Source organism: Engraulis encrasicolus, chromosome 19, assembly GCF_034702125.1.
Source record: "Engraulis encrasicolus isolate BLACKSEA-1 chromosome 19, IST_EnEncr_1.0, whole genome shotgun sequence".
NCBI lineage: Eukaryota > Metazoa > Chordata > Actinopteri > Clupeiformes > Engraulidae > Engraulis > Engraulis encrasicolus.
This window is the reverse complement of record NC_085875.1, coordinates 48044606-48062105: the sequence shown is the minus strand read 5'-3', so window position 1 is coordinate 48062105 and position 17500 is coordinate 48044606. Positions and strand designations below refer to the sequence as shown.

Below are 17500 nucleotides of genomic sequence, written 5' to 3'. Positions count from 1 at the left end.
ATCCCCCCCACCACCTCACTCATCCCCCCACAAACTATTCTGCCCACTCACCCACTAATTCAATCCGAGTCATTACCCCCCACCCCCCACTCTGCCCCCCTACCCCCTCATTCATCCCCCCGCTCCTCCACATCATTCGGTCCCTACCCCCCACACCTTACCCCCTCTCAACACACACACACCCGGTCTACTGTGTCTACCGGTATGTCAGTGTACACTCGCCTCCAAAAGACTTGTCGCCTACCCATCTGTTTGGAATAACAGCTAATAACCTGACTTTCAATTAATCACTTGGCTTCAGAAGGCACTCATATGAAAGCTACAACCCTCTCGAATGAAAATGAATGTACAAAAATACATTTTATGCACCAAAGAAAGATTGACCCTTTAATGAACACAGACAGGGCAGATTTTGACAAGACAAAAGTTTTGTCGCCTATCAAACATAATGTGAAAATGAGCAGATAAGTCACTTCAAAACACTTCAAATACGCAGATCGGGTGTCATACTTAATCACTGATTCACTCACACCTCTCCAGAAAATCAACTTTGGCCTTAGGTGTATGTTTAGGGTCATTGTAATCATGGAAAGCAACACAATGAAAATCAATGGAGTTCAATGAGAGATTGTGACATATTTGCTATTCGTAGAGCAATACATTTTTAACTTCATGATGTAATCAATGATAAAAGCCCTCACACACCAGCAGCATGCATGCAGCTCCACATAAGAGCTGTATCCCTCCCATGTTTGACTTTAGGCACCATGTATTTTTTCAAAATTCTTCACCTTTAACACCAAAGAAGTCTCTCCCACTGTCCTGTCTCAAAAAAGCCAGCCAAGAGTATGTCAGGCCTAATTCTGACAAAAATGAAGGCTAATGGGACTCTGAAGTCAAGATCCCAAGATCAACCATTTTAGAACTGATAGCATCAAAACTATATGGTGTTGGAGATGAAGAATATGAAAAAAGAGAAATGGTGCATAAAGTGAAACATGGTACAGATACAGCTCTTATGGGGAGCTGCATGCATGCTGCAGGTGTTTGAGAGCTGTTCTCATTGATTAAATCATGAAGTTAAACATGTATTGCTCTACGAATAGCGAATATGTCACCATCTCTCATTGAACTCCATTGATTTTCATTGTGTTGCTTTCCATGATTACAATGACCCTAAACATACACCTAAGGCCAAAGTTGATTTTCTGGAGAGGTGAGAGTGATTCAGTGATTAAGTATGACACCCAATCTGCGTATTTGAAGTGTTTTGAAGTGACTTATCTGCTCATTTTCACATTATGTTCGATAGGCGACAAAACTTTTGCCTTGTGAAAATCTGCCCTGTCTGTGTTCAGGAAAGGGTCAATCTTTCTTTGGTGCATGACATTTATTTTACATACATTTTCATTCGGGAGGGTTGTAGCAGTATGAGTGACTTCTGAAGCCAAGTGATTAATTGAAAGTCAGGTTATTAGCTGTTATTCCAAACAGATGGATAGGCGACAACTCTTTTGGAGGGGAGTGTATGTAAAGTTACACACTGGCCACACACACTTGAGAAAAGCACACTCAGGCAAACACACATACACATACAAACGCACGCACACACGCACGCACGCACGCACGCGCACACACACACACACACACACACACACACACACACACACACACACACACACACACACACACACACAGTGTGGCAGGATAATATGACAGTATTGAGAAAAATGTGTGAAAGTATGCCATTCTGGAAAACAGAGAAAATTTTGAATTTTGGAGGACATAGATGGCCCCAAGTTTTAATCTTTTTCAATGGTCTTTTTCTGGTCTGCAATCCACTGTGAAAACCCTGACAGGACAATAGGCCTAATTTTCCCAGCCATAGACTCTCTATGTGCATTTCAATCATTATTTTCAGCACTTTCTTTTGGATATTGCAAGGTGGCCAACTTTATTTTCATTTGTTTTAGTTTAGTCAACCTTTGTAAACATGTATGTAAGGAAATAGGACAGAATAGTGCTGAAAGTAGTTAATCGTTCATGAATATCACCTTATAGTACAATGTAATAATGCATGAAAACAAGTCATTTTGGAAAATGGCTGCCATATTCAATTCTGAGCAAAAATTGACGTGGCCCCATGTTTTAATTTCTTCCAATAGGCCTTCTGGTCAGTAATCCACAGAGAAAAGTGCGGTAGGACGAAAGGCCTAATTTTCCCAGCTGATGACCTGTCTAATAGAGGAACATTGACATGGTGGAACTAAAGGGTAGGGATGAACTGAATCAAAGATTTACTTTTGGATTCTGCCAAATATTGGCATTGTTGATGGGGTTTGTGTTCGACGGAACCCTAGCTCGCCAACAGAACCGAATCCTACCGCAAAAGGATGCTGTGCAATGGTTTTCACTGCATTATAATGTACCTAATGATCAGAGTAGGATTCATTATTCGTAATTCTTAAGCACTTGATTCGGAATTTGGCAAAATCTAAAAAAATCAAGATTAGGAACATCCCCACTAAAAAGTAATACTTCAAGAAGTACACTTCAAGAAGTACCGGTAGTTAGTTGGTGTTGGTGTGTTATGATGATGAGTGCACTCTTTACTCCACAACAATCTATAAATGTAAAAAAATATTCCCCTTAATTTGCTTCCACCGCATTGTGTAAAAAATGAGTGGACAATGACACATATTTAGCACCTGGCTTTTTGAAGTACAGTGACGATTGGGATTGCACACAGAATGTGCAAGTATTAGGCTTGTGTGTGTGTGTGTGTGTGTGTGTGTGTGTGTGTGTGTGTGTGTGTGTGTGTGTGTGTGTGTGTGTGTGTGTGTGTGTGTGTGCGTGTGTGTGTGTTTGTGGCATATGTAAAAAGCAAAACATATGTATACCAATTGGCTCACATAGCAAGTGAGTGTGGTTGCACTATGACGATATAAGCAGAGACTTTGTGTTTACTGGTTGAGCACGTGCATGTGTGTGTGTGTGTGTGTGTTTAGCCTACTGTGAGTACCGTGAGCACGTGCATGCATGTGTATGTGTTTGTGTGCGTGCATGCTTGTGTGTGTGTGTGTGTGTGTGTGTGTGCGCGCGCGTCTGTGTGCGCGCGTCTCTACGTGTTGTGTGCGTGCGTGCGTGCGTGTGTGTGTGTGTGTGTGTGTGTGCGTGCGTGTGTGTGTGTGCGCGCGTCTCTGCATGTGTGTGTCTGTGGTTTCCCATCTCCCCCACTGAGCTGGTGATGGAAGCCAGTCGAGCGGAGAGATTGCCTTAGAAGCCAGCCGGCCAATCACACGCGAGCTGCAAAGCTAATCACGCCTGACACACCAATAAGACGCAGGTAGCTAACGGAAACAGCCAATGGGAAAGAGTGGAAGTGAGTTAGGGATAAATCCCCTGATAATAGGCTTGGGGTTTAGGAAAACAGCAGGGCAAACCTACTGCAAAAGACAGGATTACCCCTTACAGACACATACAGCACAGCACACCACACACACCCTTGGCCCTCGCAATCAGCAACAACAGGGTAGATCACTCACACACACACGCAGGTCACACGTGCATACATGCGCACACCTGCACACATGCACACACGCACATGCATTACACTCACACACAGAGACCGTGAGCCGAACTGACCTGAAGCACACCAATTCTACTGTATATGGAGGACACTTGTGCAGGAAAGCACACAATAACTGAATGATATTATTAATTTATTTATTAATACATTCAGCTGTGCTGTGAACGTAATGCACACAGATAGATGCAAGACGCACATCCACAACTAAAGGCCATCTTACTATAAAATGCAGATTTGGAGGCGTATGCACACACACACACAAACTAGAACAGAAATACTGGTTTCACACTGTCTTTACCTCAACGTGACAAAAAATGGTCAGGGCATTATTGACACATACTTTTGATCCTGAAGCATTTGTACATTATCATATCAAAATGAACACAGTGCATTGTGACAAAACACCTTCAAAAGGGGCATTTTTTTATCCAGTAGGGCAAAGGGGCAGATGCTTTAGCACCACCTCGTCCCTAGCTGTGCACGCCTATGCTAGGGTTGTAGGTGTGCTGTGACGGTCACTCTAATGAGGTCGGCTCTTTGGTGTAGTGATTAGAGCACACGTTTGGCAGCCCTGAGCCCTGGGTTTGAAGCTGGGTGGGGCAACTCTCCTCCTCATTGGGACAGCGTTTATAAAACAACATGATATCTGCTAGATTGGACTAAGTTTACTGGTAAGAAATCTAATGCAAGGTGATACAGAACAGGACAATTCAAATTGAAATTCCTTGAATTTTAAATGAATTTGAAGAATGAAGTTACCTTCCCTTTGTGCAGAGTCTATGTTATAACCTCCCTGTCACCAAAATTGTAATGACCAAAAGTCTTAATCTGTTCTCAATTAATTCATAGCAATGTTGTTGTGATGTGTAGAGCCTTTTCAGCAACGTGTGAATAGGCCCGCCGGGGCAAAGAAGCAACCCTTCTGATCTGTGAAGTCTCTTTCAAGAAAAAAATAGTGACGGCATTTGCTTGAGTAACCTTTCATCATAGATAAGATTTGAATTGAATCAAATTGAATTAGGTTAGATTCGGGGCAGTATGCGGACTAGATTTGTCTGAAAATCTGATAGGTCAATGTTCACGAAGACTCGTAGAGGGCCCGACTGACATTAGATATTTGGCATGATATGAAGGGGTGATGGAGACATAGCCAAGTGTCTTAGATCAAATTACAAAGCTCAGCAATCACACTCAGACTCTGGAATCATCCTCTCACTCAACCTCCCCACTTTACTTTCAACCGTCAGGAAAAACTGTTTGCATCTGTCCATTCAAATGATTGATGCAATACAGAGGTACACACCATACAACACCATGCCATTTATATAGGATGGGTCATTGTCTGGAGTAAATTAGAGCATTTTAAGCTCATGCTCAAATACATCACGTACAGTACACACACGGTTCACCAGTATTACACACAAAATGATAATGTGACAAGATATTGCATGATAGCACACACACACACAAACACACACACACACACACACACACACACACACACACACACACACACACACACACACACACACACACACACACACACACACACACACACACACACACACGCATACAACACACACATCGCAGCTCTACAAGTACTGTAAACACATAGTTGCATGTCATTTCCCCGACATAAGGCGATAGCAATACAGTTAATTCGCTGTGCGAAATCTGGAGTTAAATCTGGAGTAACATGGCGGCCGCAGATATCGGAAACGCGACCGACTGTCAAGGTCTAATTTGCGTCTTTGACGTTGCCTTGCATCTCGAGGCCATAAGCAAAAGGCTAGGCGGAGAGGAAAGACAAAGAGAGGGACACATGGATGTCGTGAACAGGTCGTAAAAACGGACCGATGGCCACCGTGAGTACAGTACACACACGGTTCACCAGTATTATACACAAAATGATACTTATGGTAGTGACAAGATATTGCATGATGGCACACACTCTCTCTCACACACACACACACACACACACACACACACACACACACACACACACACACACACACACACACACACACACGCATATATACACACACACGCATACAACACACCCATCGCAGCTCTACAAGTACTGTAAACATATCTATTTGCATGTCATGGCGTGACTCACTGTTGCTGGACTTGAGGTCGCGGTGTATGACGGGCACCAGCGCCTGGCAGTGCAGGTAGAGCATGGCGCGCGCCACCTGCACGGCCCAGTCCACCAGCGTGTGCGGCGGGATGCGCTTGCCGGCCAGCGCCCGGTTCAGGGGCCCGCCGCGCGCGTACTCCATGACCAGGCAGAGGTGCGGCTCGGTGAGGCAGACGCCCAGCAGGGCCATGACGTTGGGGTGCCGCAGCATGGTGAAGAGCCGCGCCTCCTGTCGCACGCTCTCCAGCGTCGCCGCCGCGTCCTCGTCGGGGTCGCGCCGCGCCGCCTTCACCGCCACCTCCATGCCGCGCCACTGCGCCCGGTAGACCTTGCCGAAGCCGCCCGCGCCGATGATCTCCTCCAGCGTCAGCTCCGAGAAGTCGATGTCCAGCACTGCAGGAGGAAAAAAGTAAACAAATTAAAAAAGAGAGTAGTAGTGGGTGAGGATGACAGGGAGAGAGAGAGTACTGCACATACTTTTACTAGAATTATTCTTTTTTTGTCTTTAGATTTCTTTCTTTCATCATTTTATATATTCTATTTTATCTTATTTGGACATCGTATGCTTTCATGCTCTTATCATTCCTATTATTTTATTGTATGTCAGCTTTGGCAACACTGCTTCACTGAGCCATGCCAATAAAACTACCATTGAATTTAAATGAGAGCGAGAGAGAGAGAGAGAGAGAGAGAGAGAGAGAGAGAGAGAGAGAGAGAGAGAGCAAAAGAATCAATCAATCAACCTCCCGCACTTTAGAGATAAATGGTAGATAAATGTAGAAGGAGAGAGGATCGAAGGGTAGAGGGTGACAATGGGAGAGAAAGAGAGAGAGAGAGACAAAGAGGAATAGAGTAAGAATGTGGCAGAGAGATAAGAGAGGTTGAGTAATAATCATGGAAAGACACTCCATAGAGGAAGGAGTAGAGTCTGCTATTTGCTTCTCCCAGATATTGGTTCCTATGCAATGTGATCACTGGGAGTGAATGGATTTGTATGTTGCCTTTTCCCAAAAATGTTCCACTGATAAACTAGACAGAAACATTCTCCTGTTGACAACTTTTCACAAAGTCCTGCAATACAAGGCCTGCCGGCTAGCCTGGCAACGCCATCCCATGTAAGATTTTGGCTCCGCACCTAGTCTGGCGAAACCCTCCTAGCTCGGTTCGCCGACTGTTTAGCCAATTAGCAAACAGTTGAGTGTGGTGACGCAGACTCATCCACGAGGTCCGTTACTGATTGGTTACGGCATAACTATTCACACTTTTGTTATTTGTATGCTTTTTTTTCCATCTCTGTGCGTCACTCGAAGGAAACGCAGATTTCAGCACCACACATGTGGACAGCTTCGGACACACTGTTGAAGGCGTAAGCTCACGTCACTCGGAGTAAACACATATTTCAGCACCACACATGAGGACAGCTCCGGGCACACTGTTTAGGTGTAGGCTCGCGCGTGGACAACTCCCCACAAGAGTAACGTGACGTCGGAATGGCGGTATGATTAACTGTGGAGGTGTGTCGGAATGGCAGTATGTCGGAATGGCAGTATGTCGGAATGGCGGTTGCCCCCCGCTCAGAGTACCTCAGTCATGGAAAAGGATGAAGGAGAGCACTGGTTAACTACTCCACTAGCCTGAAACCTAGTGGGCCACAAATCGATCCTGCAACCCTCTGGCTTCATCATGGCACCTGACACATTAACCGACTACCCGTAACAGCCCTGCAATTTAATGTGATCTCCTAGAACTACATGAAAATAAATAAGTATGGATAGGACTGGTCAGTCAAAGATGGTTGGTTGGTCAGATTGGTCAGTAGTCTTCTATATTGCACGGGTCCCTGTTCCTGCATGAGTACAGTATGGCCTTGCTGTAGACAGTCAGAGTAGAGCGGGGACTTTGGCCAGTGTGGCTTAGCTAAGAGGAGCTATTCCATCTTGAGCAAAATGATGAACCTGCTCTTGTGAATAACTGGTTGCTTGCCAATGCCAACCCACCGAAGAAGCAAAAATTAAATCGGTATTGAAGATCACCCTTAGCATAAAGAGGAGGCGTAGGCAATGCTGAAAGACACAGCGACAGGGAAACAGAATCTGATAGGATAGTTGGGTTAGCAATCTGTAATATATCACAGAGAAATAAGGGCTTGCTAAACTAATCCTTTGTGCTAAACAGCATCCTGTAGAGGTGGTCTGGCAGTGCTGTTGTAACATTGCCTACCTTTACGGAGTAGACTTTGCTGAATTTTGAAACAATGGGATTTGCCTTTAAATCAATTGCTGACACCTACGTAGCTGTGATGCATGGGATCAGACTGCTGCAATGCTGCCTAAGCATAACAATTGATGTGTTGCACATAATGTCAGCATCAACATTTAAAGTAAACCCAGACTGTAACAGCACAGAGAAAGTGCCCTAGACATGGTAGCAGGCCTCTAAATTAACTTTTTTCATCACCAGCCAAAATGGTTGGTAAGTGTTAATCTTACTAGCCAAACACACACTCACTATTGGGTCAAAGTGACTACTTGGTCTTTTCTACCAGTCAAAGTGAAATTTCACCAGCATTTGACCATTTGGTGGTGCTAATTTAGGGCCCTGCGTGGTAAAAAGAAATTGTGTACAACATGATAAGATATTGTCTTTTATATGCCTGCCGCTAAATTCAATCTCATGACTAATGAGCAGGTTAAACGAGTAACACTCTGACATTGTAGGACACGCAACGGTGAAAGTCGATATCTAGGCCAAGACGCCGTCTACACACAGTGGGCTCCTGCGGGGAAACCAAGAACAAGGAATGTGCTTGGCATGGGGTGAGGCATGAGGACAGGAGAGCTCGTCTGCATGTCTGGGATATGCACAGTATGTACAGGGAAGCAGACAGGGAGGGCACAAAGACGCCTCAGTTGTTCCAGCCCGGGCCCAGGGAGAGACAGAGGCTCAGAATTGGGTCCTCATTACATTGTATGCATTGGGTCGGGGGACCTTTCGTATGACTTTTCCCAGGGCCCAGCTAACACTGTCCGTGTCCCTGTATATGTACGAGGAAGGTAATGAAATAGAGATGACTTGTGTCTGACTGGCTGGGGAGGGGGTGAAAAAGAGTGATGGTATGCATGCCTGTCTGCCCCAATCTGTCCGCCTGAACTGAGAAAGGTCTTATTTTCTGTACGGTATCTGCCAGGTGTGTGTGCATGCATGAAGCCAAAGAGGTGTGTTTCAGTCCCTGTCACTCAGTCTCTCTTTGCTTGTCTGATTGTTTATCTGTCCCATTGCTGTTTTGTTTGAACGTTTTATTATTTTGTCAGTCATCGTTTTTGTTCTACCAGTCTCTCGCTCTCTAGCTGTCTTATCTTTTGGCTCTTTGTAATAACAGATTTCGTGCTCAGTCTGTGTATGTATGCGTCTCTCTCTGTTATGTGTTTTGTCCTGTTTGTTTTCAGTTTTTGCCTTCTGTCATGCATCCCTCCTTGGGGTCTCTCTCTCTCTCTCTCTCTCTCTCTCTCTCTCTCTCTCTCTCTCTCTCTCTCTCTCTCTCTCTTTCTTTCTCTCTCCCCCCCCCCCTCTGTGGAGTCCCCCCCCTCCCCCCCCCCCCCCCCCCCCCCCCCCCCCCCCCCCCCCCCCCCCCCCCCCCCCCCCCCCCGCCCCCCCCCCCCCCCGCCCCCCCCCCCCCCCCCCCCCCCCCGCCCCCCCCCCCCCCCCCCCCCCCCCCCCCCCCCCCCCCCCCCCTCCCCCCCCCCTCCCCCCCCCCCCCCCCCCCCCCCCCCCCCCCCCCCCATCCCCCCCCCCCCGCCCCCCCCCCCCCCCCCCCCACCCCCCCCCCCCCCCCTTCCCCCCCCCCCCCCCCTCCCCCTCTCTCTCTCTCTCTCTCTCTCTCTCTCTCTCTCTCTCTCTCTCTCTCTCTCTCTATGTCATCCTGTTGGACTCCTCTCCTGTTTACTATGTCAATGTCCCATCCCATCCCTTTCTCTGTGATCCACCTTGTTGTGCCTAGTTCTAGTTCATCTTTATAAAATGCTGTAGTCTCGAGTTCTGAGGGGGTGTAGCAGTTGAGCCTTCATAGCTGTATCCTTCCATCCTGCTCAGTGTCTCCTCCATTCAGTTCTCCCACTCTATGAATTTGGCAGATTATCTGTGTCATTCGTATCATCCCATTCCTTTGTCTGACACTGGTTGTCCTTCTCTGGCTTGGGATGTTCTGAGGTCTCTCTCTCTCTCTCTCTCTCTCTCTCTCTCTCTCTCTCTCTCTCTCTCTCTCTCTCTCTCTCTCTCTCTCTCTCTCTCTCTCTCTCTCTCTCTCTCTCTCTCTGACACAGAGAGAAAGAGAGAGGGAGAGAGAGAGAGATGGAGAGTGATTCACAAAGATGGAGAGTAGGAGGAGGAGGGCTGCACTGCCTTCTCCCAATCTGCCCTGCAGTCTGCCTGTCGTAAATATTTCATCCTGAGCGCCCTGGCATGAAACTAGGCCATTCACAGGCAGGAGAAGCCCCACAACAGAGAGAGACAGAGACAGAGACAGAGAGATGAGAGATAATACAGAGGATCGGACAATATGGTTGACAGACTGCAGTGGGTGAAAGAATGCAGGCACAGATTTGGATGGACAATTACGAGCATCCACAATATGTAGTCTACGTCTGCTAGGGAGGACCAGGTGAACCCTATGTGGTAGCATGCAAACACAGCGCACAGGAGAGTCATTTCTCAGCATCAGAAGCCAGAAACTTGCTGTCTCTGCAACAGAATACTCCACGACCTAGCCAACACTATGCAACTTACATTTTCAGAAATAAATGTGACAGAGAATGGAATGAATGCACCATATCCTGGGGTTGAAATGATATTTTGCTATATTAGCCTACTACATGACCTGATGGAATTGGTGGGTATTCCATTCCACCAAAGCTAAGGTCATTACTCTCTCTCTCTCTCTCTCTCTCTCTCTCTCTCTCTCTCTCTCTCTCTCTCTCTCTCTCTCTCTCTCTCTCTCTCTCTCTCTCTCTCTCTCCTGTATGGCCTACACTTTCCCCTCAAGGTCTATCTGGTAAGTAGGCTATTCTACAGAGCTGCAGTACATGGTGTTCTGTGGCGAGAACTGCACCAAATCAAAGGAGAGAGAGAGCGAGAGAGAGAGAGAATACTACAGTGCAGTCGACTACATGTGCGTCGAGAACAAAGAGACCACTTTTTTTGCACATGACTACAATAGGGTGACAAGATTTTTTGTATTTTTTGTATATTTGTGTCCCGAGAGAGTTTGCTTGGGACCTGGGACACACAACTCCAAACCGGGACTGTCCCGGTTAAACCGGGACGTCTGGTCACCCTACAAGCGCCGTCAACTGCTATCTATGTATGTAACCTTGTTTACGCATATGTTGTGAAGGTACCGGTTGGACATGGCTGCTGATTGACATTCCAGCAGAGGCTCAATATACATGGCAGCTCAGGACAAGTTGCCTAACAACCACACCACGTCTGCATCCAGCATGACAATGATCAGTCATGTTCGGGCGGCACGCCAGCATCTAGCGGGCCGCTAGCTCACTTTCCAAAGCGCATCGATCTTTTGTGTGTATCGATGGCCGGTTTATATGCGGGGGTAGGCAGGCTACGTGCGTGGACTGGACAGGTTGGTTAGTGCTGCTGAACCGCCACTCGATCAGGGCAAACTCAAGACAAGCCAAGAAGGATACGGAATGTCTGTAGTGTCAGAGCCAAGGCTGTGGACCAGGGCTACTGATGCACGAGAGGTGAGTGCATGCATGCGTCAAGCCTCACATCTACAGGGAGGAGTGGCGCCAACACCCCCACCTACACTACACAATAAAGTGAAATTGAACTCGGACCACTCACTGTTGGAATTCAGTGCAATGGAAATGTTGGTCCATGCACGCAGACGCAGCTTAGAATGTGCAGGACACAGAGGTCGCTCTATAATTACTCCATGATACTGATGTTACTCTCTGTGTGTGTGTGTGTGTGTGTGTGTGTGTGTGTGTGTGTGTGTGTGTGTGTGTGTGTGTGTGTGTGTGTGTGTGTGTGTGTGTGTGTGCGTGCGAGCGCGTGCGTGCGGACGTGCGTGCGAGCGTGTATGTTGGTGTTGGTGATTGTTTTACCTTGAAGTGGTGGCACAGTACACTGGGAGTAATCCTCGGAAGTAGCGTCCCGGAGTTTCTCCGAAATGCCATTACTGCTGCTCACATAGTTGCAGGGGAAAACACCGACGCGGTCCTCAATCATGCCCGTCCACCAGCCCTCATCCCCGGAGACGAGCGAGTCCTTGGACAGGACCTCTACCAAGTCCCCTTTGCGCAGACTGAGCTCATCCTCTGCACCTGCATCGTAGTCGAATACGGCAGTCCACAGGCCGATGACGGCGGCCCCGGGTACGGCTGGAGCTGGTGCTGCGGCAGTGCCATTCTCAGGCACTGGGAAGACCCCCGGCCAGCCGACGGTCTCCGCTATGGGATTGAGCCCCGTGTTGTGCCCCACCGGCGCCGCGCATCCTTTGGGGCTCCGGCTGGGCTCAAAGGGCGATCCGAAGGCATCCATGGACGCCATCCATATGGCCGACGTGGTTCATCCGTGGAGAGGCGCGACCAGCCTACTACACCTGCCGCGGGATGGTGGTGCGCTGGCGGGCAGCGCACCAGCGATACAAAGCCGCGGCTGCCACGACGAGGGAATAAATAGCTGCTATAATCCTGCAGCGGGGCCGTTAAAACGCCTCACTGTGTAGTCGCACGCATCTCCCCTTCCTACCCCTGCCTACTGATAAAAAACCCCAAACACAAATGTCTATTTTAACTCTTGTTTTTTAAATATAATATTGAATTTGCAGCTATACCTGCCTAGGATGTTGTTTCTTTCCATCGTTACAATCCTCTGCGCGCGTCCCCGCCCAGCTCATGCAGTCGAGTGGCTGGTAGCCTACAGTAAGCGGCCATCAGTTTGCGTTCTGTGATTCGCGCGCTACCACATCAATCAAGGGCCGCCGCTTACCTCGCATACATCACCACTGATCCACCCTATATGTGACTGTGCAAAACGTTGAGGGCGACTGAGCGCATATCGCTCGCTCTCTCTCTCTCTCTCTATACCAAGGCAGCGATTTATGTTGCTTATAGGCAGGAAAGGAACGGCATTATATGTGGGTGCAGTAGGCTACTGCTTGTACTGTACACTCTGATCCAGAATCAAAGGATTTTGGATCTCAATGAGCCAGTGTAGGATTCATCGCACGTCACCTGTCAGCATGGAACTATTGGACATATTCCACTTAGTTCCTCGAAAGTTCCATTTATTTATATTAAGACTCAAACAGCTTTGTTGTTTAACATGCTAGCATACAAGAACATTTTATTCATTGAATTCATGAATGTCTGCATTGCATTTGGAATTAATGATTTCATATGAATAGCTTTTTTTGGCCGAAGAGACTGAACCCTCTGCCTGAACTGAAGTAGGCAGCTTAAAACAAGGATATGGGTGGGAGGGATCCAGGAGGATGGAGTTGTTTCCTTTTCACTGCCTTAATGTAATTTTATGAGGTAACAGGTAAGAGTTTATGATTCTAACAAGGGATTCCTGTTTACTTACCTCATGGTACAGTGTAATAACTCGTAGCATTATGGTGTTGTACATACATCATGTATTTTTGTGAATCCACATACCAAGGGTGCCTTGGGCCCCAGTTCAGCACTTTGCCTTCTTGGAAGAAATCAGCGTGTTTGCAAAGAATTATAAAAGCTTACATTACATTGTCATTATGGTATGTAGGAGCATAACAAATACATGATGTAATAACATACTTAAATGCCTTTACACCAATTATCCCACTGTACCTAATGAGATAAATGTACATTACATAGCTGACACTTTCATCCAAAGTGACTTTCAGTTATTCTTTTTCAGGGTCAACACTTTAAATGTTCTTTTACTTAAGACATGTAATACATATTTTTTCAGGGTGTTTGTTACAGCATGAATCAAGTCTATCCTTTTTCAGCATGCATGTGACGACAGGTGAGAACCCCTCTAGTAGACCTTCGCACTGTAGATGGCAGTAGCACCCATCTTATGCAAGCTGCCACCATACACCACAGAAAGAGAAGAAGAAGGAGGGGACAACTTCCCTTCAGGAGACCAAACATGAGCATGCTCCTTTGCATTGTAGGCAGGGTTTTGGGTATCTTACTCTGGTACACAATTCTTTGGTTACAATCCTTGGAGCAATGTGGGGTTTGATGACTTGCTCAAGGGCACATCATCCATGAATGGAGGTGTAGGATGTCAGGTGGGATTCAAACCCACAACCCCAGATTGATTGGCCAAATTCCTAACCAAGGCTGCCACAGAAAGCCTAAGTACACTGTGACACTATCAGTGAGCCCTTAAAACAAAGTGTTGTTATTATTAAGCGGGCTTGCAGAGCAAGGCCTGATTCTAGTAATCCCTAAGTTCAAGTTCAAGTAATTTTATTTGTCACATACATGATATTGTAGTGAAATGATGATGGGGTCATCAGCTCTGCATCTTAAGAATTAAAGAAGTAAAGTAAAATAGGAAATAAAAGGTGAGAAATAAGTTAAAGAAAAAAAAACTAAGAAAATGATTATTTAAAAAAGTCTCTGTTCAGCAGTCGCACTGCCTGGGGGTAAAAACTTTTCCTCATTCTTTCTGTACTGGCCTGAATGGTTCTGAGTCGTCTGCAGGACTTAAGTAGGGTGAACATGTAAGCATAAGAGTTGGGGTGTGAGACATCCTGCATAATTTTCCTAGCCCTGGCTCCCACCCTCTTAATGTAAAGACCCAAGAGTCCTGGAAGGTTGGCTCTGCAGAGCGCACCACTCTCTGTAGGTCCTTCTGTTGCTGTTGTGTGTTGTGTAAGTACGTTTATTATTATGCTTGCTTGATTCTCTTGTGCAGGGCAGTAAAAATAGAAAATGGATCTCCTCCTAGGCCTTTCGAGATAGAGACACCGTTCAAACACTAAAACGACCGGCTCGGTTTGGAGATCATTTGTACTGCTATAGCGTGTTCATGTCTCTTGTCGTTTTTCCGTTTTTGGCGATTTTGTGCAAATTTGGGTCCTCACTGAAAACAATGGTAGAACCTTCAGAGACAGAGTTCCGTCCCACTCTACAGATCAGAGTGTAGGAGGCTTTTTCGTTCATAAAACATCAACACTTTCACCTAGAAGTTTAGTTGATGTGTTGTTGGCGAGCTCTATGAGATGTCCCCAAACTGTGAAAGTTTCATGTCCCAACTCCCATTACTTTTTAAATGGCAGGTGTGTAAAAACGGCAGGGCTGGCCCCATTGCTTTCCCCATTGACTCTTGAAGTGCCTTTCTGAAGAGGTCAGCACATCTTCCACAAGAGGTCCATTTATGACTGAACCGTTTAACCTATAAACTTCATTCAACGACTGTTAGAAAGATCACACATATGACTCCAATCTGTGTGCATGTGCCAATTCTTTTGAGGTTTTTTTTACAACGATAAGCTATAGACCTAGAAACTGTTATTGATTCTGCAGTCTGCCTTAGAGCACCATACTAACTGCTATACATACAATCACAACAGGTGCTGCCAATAAAGGGTTCCATCTCAACTGTCACTTTCTCTCAACATTCTATTCTTAACGAGCAGCTGCACTACAGTCAGAGAGAGTAGAGAGGGAGAGGTTCCATTGGCCCATTGTTTCCTGGTTCTATTATTGGGGGGGGAAATCCCCCTTTAGGCAGACCTAGGCAGACCTGAGGATTGTTCTATTCAATGCTAGGAGCATTATGACACGCCCCTTTAGGCAGACCGGAACCTGGTCATGTTAGGTGCCCATAGAAACCTATTATGTTGGCATATCTCTATACTTAAAGAATCTCTGCTACAGTTCTAGAAGTCTATTGTTCAGCTCTTCAATGCAATCTAATATTGTCTTGCTGGAATGCCTTTGGCAGGCAGCTGCTTGGCCCAATGGTGAAGGTGCTGGATCAGAGATATGGAGGCTGGGAGTTTGAATACCACTCGGACCCATGTTGATTTTCAAAATTATATCATATGCAGTGTTCCTTAGCCAACTTAAAATACCATGTATGTCATTTAGTATCAATGGCAAAGGTGCTGGATTACAGATATGGAGGTTGTGAGTTCGAATCCCACTCGGATCCATGTTGATTTTCAAAATTATATCATATGCAGTGTTCCTTAGCCAACTTAAAATACCATGTATTTCATTTAGTATCAATAGCAAAGGTGCTGGATTAGAGATATGGAGGTTGTGAGTTCGAATCCCACACGGACCCATGTTGATTTTCAAAATTATATCATATGCAGTGTTCCTTAGCCAACTTCAAATACCATGTATGTCATTTAGTATCAATGGCAAGGGTCCTGGATTAGAGATATGGAGGTTGTGAGTTCGAATCCCACTCGGACCCATGTTGATTTTCAAAATTATATCATATGCAGTGTTCCTTAGCCAATTTAAAATACCATGTATGTCATTTAGTATATCCCCAAAACGCGGAGCTACAACACTTTCAAGATGGCTGAATCCAAGATGACTGAATTGTTTGGCCCATAACTTCTGACTGGGTGGATGGATTTTTTCCAACATTTCTTTTAGCTTTGTTTTCTCAATAGTAGTTTGTTGACCATCTCCAATGGTCCTGTGTAGAGGCATGTTCAAGGCAGTGACGTGGTTTAAGCAGAGATATTATATTGGGACTAAGAAAATATTTGGTTTAAACTTTGGCTCAGCCTATGCCCTGGTAGCCTCGCGAGCCATCCTACGTACTTCCGCCAAAGGATTGGCTCCACTACTGTAGTCTGGCCATGCTTCTCTGTGGAGTGCCTGGAGCAGTAGAATTTTGATCGCAACGCCCCCCCCCCAGAAAACAGCCAATAATCGAATACCCCCCCACGTGGGGGCGAAAGGGGGAGGACGCTCGGGACAATGACTTACACATCTGCGCCAGAGCCATGGGTCTGCGCTATGTTGTTGTTGAGTAACTGCCAGCGATTGGGTGAGAGGTGTCCAATAATTTCAAACCATAACTGAGTGCAAACTTCCTGCTTCCTACAATCGCTTCAGAGCAAACAAATGCCAGACCATGAATAACAAATGAAATGGTAGTATTATGAGATGGTCAGGACCAGGCTAATGCCCTGGACCAGTAGCAAACCAAGGGAGGTGGGTCAACCATGGCATTTCAGAATGTTAGTTGTTATGCTCTTGGTCAGACCAAGTCTTGAAGAGATTTGAAAGTAATTATAATCAGGCTAGGGGACTAGTGGGGAACGGAGATGGGGGAAGGATGGGACGCAGGGGTGTAGCAGCAAATTGTGGGCCCTATGTACAATCTGCTCCAATGGTTCCCCACAGCCATATACAGTATTTACATAAATCGGACTGTGTGTAGGCCCTCTATGGGACCCTGGTGACTCAGTCACACTCTACCCCCCTGTACGACACTCCTGTTGGGAAATGAACCAGGCTGGATTCGAACCTGTGTCACCATGGCCAATGTATGTATTTGGTACAGTGTGTTAGCAAATTTGATGCACTTGTAGACTACATCAATGCTAGGGGCCTACATTACTATGTGTCCTGCTAGAAATTGTGTCACACAAAATACATTTTCAAATGACGTCCTTTATTTTCTGTTGACAAAAATGAAACAAAAATCAAAAAACAGAAATAAATAGATAAATAGATTGGCATAAATAAAATCGAAATAAAGGTTAGATATCATGCACAAAT

At 46.1% G+C, this 17500-nt stretch overlaps 2 protein-coding genes across 2 annotated transcripts in view; both read right to left on the bottom strand.

The window, feature by feature from the left end:
• map3k9 (mitogen-activated protein kinase kinase kinase 9) overlaps nucleotides 1–12296 on the bottom strand; it is a 33913-nt gene extending 21617 nt beyond the window's left edge. The window contains exons 1-2 of the mRNA XM_063223936.1: nucleotides 11852–12296; nucleotides 5709–6122 (exon numbers count right to left, since the gene is read on the bottom strand). Of these exons, the coding sequence (XP_063080006.1) occupies nucleotides 5709–6122; nucleotides 11852–12296 (859 nt within the window). The remainder of the gene's footprint in view (nucleotides 1–5708; nucleotides 6123–11851) is intronic.
• Nucleotides 12297–17019: 4723 nt separating this feature from the next.
• Nucleotides 17020–17500, bottom strand: part of slc8a3 (solute carrier family 8 member 3) — a 177526-nt gene continuing 177045 nt past the window's right edge. Inside the window, exon 10 of the mRNA XM_063223935.1 lies at nucleotides 17020–17027. Within this exon, the coding sequence (XP_063080005.1) occupies nucleotides 17020–17027 (8 nt within the window). The remainder of the gene's footprint in view (nucleotides 17028–17500) is intronic.